This window comes from Aegilops tauschii, chromosome 2 (genome assembly GCF_002575655.3).
Source record: "Aegilops tauschii subsp. strangulata cultivar AL8/78 chromosome 2, Aet v6.0, whole genome shotgun sequence".
Taxonomy (NCBI): domain Eukaryota; kingdom Viridiplantae; phylum Streptophyta; class Magnoliopsida; order Poales; family Poaceae; genus Aegilops; species Aegilops tauschii.
The window spans coordinates 596276294-596284230 of NC_053036.3; the positions used below are offsets into that span (position 1 = coordinate 596276294).

The window sequence follows — 7937 nt, forward strand, 5'->3', positions numbered from 1 at the left end:
CTTTGTCAATCGGTATGTTACTTGCCCGAGATTCGATCGTCGGTATCCCAATACTTTGTTCGATCTCGTTACCGGCAAGTCTCTTTACTCGTACCGCAATGCATGATCCCGTGACTAACGCCTTAGTCACATTGAGCTCATTATGATGATGCATTACCGAGTGGGCCCAGAGATACCTCTCCGTCACATGGAGTGACAAATCCCAGTCTCGATCCGTGCCAACCCAACAGACACTTTCGGAGATACCCGTAATGCACCTTTATAGTCACCCAGTTACGTTGTGACGTTTGGCACACCCAAAGCACTCCTACGGTATCCGGGAGTTGCACGATCTCATGGTCTAAGGAAAAGATACTTGACATTGGAAAAGCTCTAGCAAACGAAACTACACGATCTTTTATGCTATGCTTAGGATTGGGTCTTGTCCATCACATCATTCTCCTAATGATGTGATCCCGTTATCAATGACATCCAATGTCCATAGTCAGGAAACCATGACTATCTGTTGATCAACGAGCTAGTCAACTAGAGGCTTACTAGGGACACGTTGTGGTCTATGTATTCACACATGTATTACGATTTCCGGACAATACAATTATAGCATGAATAATAGACAATTACCATGAACAAAGAAATATAATAATAACCATTTATTATTGCCTCTAGGGCATATTTCCAACAAAAAAATGTTCATGTAATTCTAAAACGTGTTCATGTCTGTTGAAGAAATTCTATGTTTTCCAAAACAATGTTCATGTATATATACAAAAAGGTTCATATAATTTTAAAGTGTCCACACATTTCATAATAATATTCATACTAGATTTAGAAAAGGGTTCGCCTTTTAAAAATAGTGTGGTTTTAAAAGTGTTTATGAATGAATAATTTTTTATATGATTCGAAATTGTTCATGCATTTATAAAAAAATGTTCAATATGTCAAAAAGAATGTTCAGGTATGCCAAAAAAAATGTCCACGAGTATAAACAATACTTGTGTATTTTTTAGAAAATTATCCAGTATGTCAAAAAGAAAAAAGGTGAGGAAATAGGATAAATAGAAATGAAGGGAGTAAATATTAAAAGAAAAGGAAAAAGAAACAAAAGAAAACAAACATGTGGCTTAGTGTAACTAATACATCCTAACACTACCACCTGATACAGCTCGATATTGCCCCCTTCCCAACATCGCTCTCTTTGCCCTCTCCTCTAGCCCCGGATCTCTCCACCATCAGCCCTCCCCTCTCCTCTCCAGGCTCCAGCCTGGGTAGGCAAGCTGTGTGAGAACCCATTCCCTTGTTCCCTAGTAGTTGCACGTAATTTTTGTGTCATTTGTGGCTAGTGTCGACTTTTCTTATCAGATTGGTGGATTCTATGAGCCCTATGGGTGGTCATTTTTAACGCCATTGGTGTGGTTCTCATTAGCGTCATCATTGTCTCTACCATTGCCACAATTGGCTTCATAATTAATCCCTCCTTGGTTCGTGTCGATTTGGATCTCCCCTCCTCCTCCTCCTCGGCTTGTCGTGGAAGAGGTGGGCATGGATCTATGTCGGCCTCTTGATCTGCTTCTTCTTATTCTTTGGTCTATTAAAGTCGTGTTTTCTCCTCCTATACTCGGCTAATCAAATCCACAAATCCTTTCTTCTCTACGAGTTTTGATTCTGGATGACTGCAGATGAGCTGAACGGCTCAATACTAAGTTGTCGTTGAACAACTGAAGTACTGTAGAAGCAAAGCAAGGTTGTTTTGAATTCAGTTAAGAAAATTGATTCCGAGATGTTCTGATGGTGTGTAAAATTTTGATTTCCATGTAAAAAAATGGAAAATGGATTTCCATGAAAACTTGGTGCTTCAGGGTTCAATTGCCATGTCCACTAAACTTGATTACACCTGTTTTTATGCATATTTTACTTCCAATTTGAACTTGGCCCCCTCTTGGTTGCTTGCCATGCTCATTACCTATTGAAGCATTATTTTTGCCCTCCGTGATGTAAAAAGTGACCATGCCTTATTATAGGGCACCTGCTATAAGGCCGTCTACGATAGAGGGGCTCCTGTTTGGCCGGTTAGAATATTAAAAAAAAACTCAATTAAGATAATTGAATCCGTAGAGGAGTTCTTTTTTTGAGAATAATCCATAGAGGAGTCTGCCGCCCCCAACGCATATTCAGGCGCTAACCGAATCGATTTTTTTGCTAAAGGATGTGCATTGCACTTGTTAGAAAAGTCCATGCCAAAAAAAATAAAAGACCAGGCGCCGAGTCAATGCCAGCCAAAATCCTGGGATTGAGCTGGATTACATCAAAACGGCCAGGAATCAAAGCGTAGCGCCTCGTCTAAGCGCCCGCGTTGTAGGTGCCCTAATGCAGTCCGTATGCCCAAAAAGAGGCTGCAAATGCCAATGTTCTAAAAAGTTATTCAGTTATCCTAAAAAAAAATGTCATTCAGTTAAGCGCATGTCGGGCTCACGTGCAGCGTTCGGGGTCGCGCGTTCTGGACGGTGGATCCATCCTCGATCTTCTCGAAGAATCCTATCTACATGGAACCGCCAACCCTTCCCACGTTGGCTCACGTGAAAAGAGCCCGGGGATCGGTCGGTCGTCGCGCCTCGCACGCCACTCCACCGCGTGATGCGATGCGACGCGACGCGACGCGGTACGGGCCCGACAGCGAAGCAAGGTAATTACGCGCTGCTCCGAGGGCCTAAGTGCAAGAAAGCCGACGACGAGGCAAGGAGTGCCGGAGGAGCAGCAGCTTGCGCCCACTATAGAAATCCCTCGCCCTCCGTCTCCGCTCCCCCCCAAATCCCCCGAATTTGACCCGTTTCTCCGCCGATTCGCGTCACCCCCCCTTTCTGCTCGGGTCGGTGAGTGGTCTCGACCCCCGGCGGGGATGGGGTACCTGAGCACCGTCATCGGCCACCCCACGGACGGATCGCCGGTCAGCGGCGGCGGCCTCAGGTTGGGAGCCACCCCCGGAATCTCTTTTGCCAGCGCCTTTTCGCCCTTGTCTGTGCTTGATCTGCTCGATTGGTCTAGTGGCAGTCCGATTCGTCGTCAATTCGATTCGGGGCGCACGCGCGCGCGCCCCTAGCTCAGCCTCCGGCGTGCGGTGGTAAATGCAGTAATCCTCGTCGGTTACTGCGGTTCAGGCACGCAATTTTGCGGTATGGGCGGCTTCGAACATCACACCGATTTAGCGTATCGAGTGGTGGTGATCTCGTTGCCACGAGCGAGGAGGTGTTTCCCTTCTCTGTAGCTCATAATCGTTAGGCCACCTGTTGCTGGATAACCAACGATGGTATTGGTCATCCAAAGAAAAATCGTGTTGTGCTTTGGAACTGACAAATTTTGGCTGGAGTTATTATATGCCTTTTTTATATTTATTTAAATACGACACCTAATTTCGTTCGCCAAGACACCGAACTCATAAGGAGACTGAATAGTTATGCTAGTGAGCTAAGTATATACCTTGTCGTCTTGAGTAAATCGAGGGTTATTCGGCACGTAGACCAAATGAATCCTTGGCATTCTGAGTTGGTAAATAAGCCAGGATGTCCTGCTGGGAATGCTAGTATAAGATTTGAGACAACCTTAACGATGCCTTCTCTTTCTATTGGTTCAGAATCATAATCAGGGGAAGCAAGTTAATGAATGATATTAGTGATCTTAACCGGCACGGCTCAGCTGCACTTAACCACCAGCCACACACAGAGTCATGATAGCCACCTATGGCTCCTTTTGTAACACAAACATAATACTTCTTTGCATAAATGGATCTAGTCGTGTGTGGTTTCATCATGCTATGGCAGCTCCTTCAGACAACATTTCATCGTTTGTGGCTCCGCAAGCTAATAATACATGGCATAGGTTCTGTCCTATTGGCTTGGTACGTTCCATATCCCCTTCCCGAGTCTGCCCTGCTCTGCTCTGCTCATCTGATATGTACATTTTGGCTCACGGCCATGGCCTCCCCCAAATTTTGCTCAATTCATTAACTAGGCAAGTTGGTTTGGTGGCTGACTGTTGCTGCATGAAACTGCTCAATTATTTGTCCTTCCCAATACCAGCCTCTGATCAGTACAGGTTGGAGGGACATTTCCGGAATCACATATATATAGCGGTTGCTTCCAAATGAATTTTTCGGTACTAGTACATTTTTGGTAGCAGTTGCTTCCTAGTGAACTGTCGCTAGTATATAACTATTGTAGTGGCGCAATCCAGATACATGCAGTGATATGTTTGTATCCACTCTGTGAATGGTACTATGGGATCTCTAGTAATATAGCAACTCCATATTTGTATTATGTTGTTATCGGCTAAAAGACCGGTTAATTAGGGCTGTTACCGTGTAGTTATTATACCTGTTTGCTCAGCTTTTCTCATTTGTTTTTCTGCCAGCCAGAATGGTAAGTTTAGCTATGGTTATGCGAGCTCCCTGGGTAAAAGGGCTTCCATGGAAGACTTCTATGAGACAAGAATTGAAAGTGTCGATGGGCAGCTTATTGGTTTATTCGGAGTTTTTGATGGTATGTATCATCTCTCTTCACGTAGTTTTTGTTCATGGCTAATTCTTATTTAAGCTTAGAACTTCGATAAGAGGGCGTTTTTCATATTTGGCACAATGTGCCAAAAGATCACACTGATATTTCTTATCTCGTACTTGAATCTGTATAATATAGCGTAGCTAGCACCATAAAATTCTTTGCTCTTCGAAATGTATGTTGTTTCTTGTGGCTAAAGCAACCATTATTCGAGGGGTTAATGGATAAAAGAACATATAAAATACTCACAGGGGGCACAATGAAAAAGCTAAAGTTGAACAAGCCAAACAAATTTGCTATTTTCTTCCAAATCGGGTTGTTAAATGCACGGCTCATTTTTATAGGTCATGGTGGTGCTAAAGTAGCTGAGTATGTCAAACACAACCTCTTCAGCCATCTTCTTAGGCATCCAAAGTTCATGAGCGACACAAAAGTGGCTATAGGTATCTCCTTGTTCTTTTTGCTACTAATCCGCTCGACCACCGAGTTGTGTGAATAAAACTAACATAATCATTGCATTATATTGCTATCTGCAGATGATTCTTATAAAAGTACCGACAGTGAGTTCTTGGAATCTGACAGTACTCAAAACCAGTGTGGGTCAACAGCATCAACTGCTGTACTTGTTGGTAATCGTCTCTTTGTCGCAAATGTTGGAGACTCCAGGGCTATCATATGCAGGGCAGGAAATGGTAACCAACATTCAACATTTTTATTGCTTTTACTTCATACTTTCTGAGACTATGCATTTTCGTTTAAGACTTGTTCAATGAATATAGCAGAATGGACAAACTTGGTCTACTTCCAACCTACTACAAAGTTATATGATTACAATATGGATCAATATTTTTCATTAGTAACTGGGTTTTAAGGTTTTAGTTGATTATGGGAACATTCTATAAGGGGTGTATTGGAAACGGTGTGCTGCAAATGTGTGTTATGAAGTTGAGAGCACATCATTTACAGACATCTACTCAACAGTATGTTTTCATGCATGCTTGTAAAAGTTAAGAACATGTTATACGATTATTTTGTATTTGACTGGATGTATGATTATTTTGTTTTTAACAGAGGCCTTTCCTAAAGGCTTAAATGCTTGCCTCGTTTTATGAAAGCGCTGTTTTTGCCTGTAGATGCCAGTATTCTTCTTTCACACTAAAGTAGTCAATAGGCTAATAGACTCAAGTTATTTTGATGGCAAATCAATGCGATGGGAAGTAAAGTAGTGGTAATACTTTTATCAGTTCTTCACTTAATGGGGTGTACTGGTTTTTGCAGCTGTACCTGTTTCGAAAGATCACAAGCCTGATCAGACAGATGAGCGGCAACGTATTGAAGAAGCTGGAGGTTTTGTTATGTGGGCAGGTACTGTGCACTGCACTCTCTTCAAATTATCTGGATGGGATATGATTGCCTTTCTAATGATGGTTTTCTGTTCCACAGGAACATGGCGTGTTGGTGGTGTACTTGCTGTTTCTCGCGCTTTTGGTGACAAGCTCTTAAAGCAGTATGTAGTTGTGGATCCAGAGATCCGGGTACGAACTTTTGGAGTGTTTAATGTTTCTCATTTTATTTCTCTCTCTAACTGCATATGCATGTAAGTAGGCATTCATCTTCATGACTCTTTGTGAGTCACTGTAACAATAGAAGAACTACTTCTCTTTCTGCATATGCCGTCTGGAGGGGCTTAAGAATTTTTGTTCTTTATATTCACCTTTAATAAATGATGATCGTGCTTAGTAATGCTTTGCTGGGTCATAGGAGGAAATCGTTGACGAGTCCCTGGAGTTTCTCATCCTTGCAAGCGATGGGCTGTGGGATGTGGTCTCTAACGAGGTAATTCAAGAAAACTGAATGATTTCAAGACCTGTATCATATTCCGCGTGTCTGATCTGCCCTTTCTACACAACGTTTCTAATGCAGGAGGCTGTCGATATGACCCGGTCAATACAAGACCCAGAGGAAGCTGCTAAGAGGCTCTTGCAGGAGGCCTACAAGCGGGAGAGCAGTGACAACATAACCTGCGTCGTCGTGCGCTTCTTTCACGGGCAAGGGAGTAGTGGGCCTGCTTAAAGCAGGTGCGAAGAGTTACTCTCAACTTCTCAAGTCGACGTTGTACTGTGATGACACGCGTACATGCCTTGATTGATTCTTAAGGTTTAAACGAAGAGAAACTGGAAGTAGGAAAAGTGTACTCTGATATGAGAACAAAAGTTTAGGAACGAAGTGTGCCCTAGGCCTTAGATTTAACAATAAATTTGCTGGTGATGAACTGATGACCGTTCATCGTGGTTTAGTTGTGGATGGTGTTGGGTCTGATGAGTGTGTTGTATCTTGTTGTGGATTGCCAAACCATGTGTGAGTGTGATGTAAGCGATTATTGTTGTACTGAAATTGAGCAATGACAAGTATAATTGAGTTGTTGGATGGATCTTAATTTCGATGTTTTCTTTTGTGTGTGTGTGTGTGTGGACTCTAGAGACTTAATTCTACTGGGTTGTGTTGTGTACATACAAAAACTTTGAAGAGTGGCCTTGTACAGTGTTTTTTCTTTGCGTGGAAAATGGGAATTCTATCATGATAATATGATTACAATCTGGTAGTGGCAGCAGGTCCTTCATACACGGAGGGCCCCTATGCAACCATGCAGCTACTCTGTACGACTGTAATTAGCCAATTGATCTGCTATCCTATTTTGACCTCTTCTAAACAAGATGCTAAACCACACACAGAACGGCATGCAAAGGCTTCAGAACAGTAGAAGATGGCACAGACAACGCCTCCACCATGCATGTCTGAATTTAGTCCTCCCAGGATTGTAGCATGCCTATCTCCTTCAGACGTGTCGCTATATAGTTTCAGCGTTGCTCCCTTGGGCGTCATGGTTTTTATCTAGACCAGAAGAAACCTGCATGGAAAATAGTATCTCTGATCACATAAAGATATTGTTACAATCACAACTAGCATCTTTTTCAGGATTGACCGCATCGCCATGAATCGCATGGATCCATTCAAGCATATTTTTATTTTCATAAACAAAAGTAGGCGGAACAAAAGCCAGCGAGTAGTTTTTCCGATAAATTTTGTATCCAACCCACGCAATCCCTGCAAATTTCTGAAACGGCAAACTTATACTAGTAGATTGGCATCGAATTTTCTGCAAAGACGACATGAAAACAGAGTTTCTGAAATGTTCTCAAGAGAAAGAAGGAGTGCATGCATGGATGGAGAACTCAGTCCACATCACGATTTCTGATCATCAAGGCATAGTGAGCCATGTTAGGTTCGGCGAGCGAGCCTTCGTTTGTTTCCATCATCGCCCTCCAAACCAAACCAAACCAAAATTCATGTAACAACAACACCGCCACCAACAGGAACTTAACACCAACAAAT

The 7937-nt window shown here is 42.7% G+C and overlaps 1 protein-coding gene across 1 annotated transcript; it reads left to right on the forward strand.

Moving 5' to 3' along the window:
• The first annotated feature begins 2701 nt into the window (after nt 1-2701).
• On the forward strand, nt 2702-6981 carry LOC109750079 (probable protein phosphatase 2C 45). Its single transcript, XM_020309035.3, has 8 exons — nt 2702-2961; nt 4402-4529; nt 4889-4987; nt 5081-5236; nt 5823-5909; nt 5988-6079; nt 6306-6380; nt 6468-6981. Exons 1-8 carry the CDS (start codon nt 2894-2896, stop codon nt 6615-6617), a joined length of 855 nt encoding a protein of 284 aa, XP_020164624.1. The 5' UTR covers nt 2702-2893; the 3' UTR covers nt 6618-6981.
• Nucleotides 6982-7937: the final 956 nt, after the last annotated feature.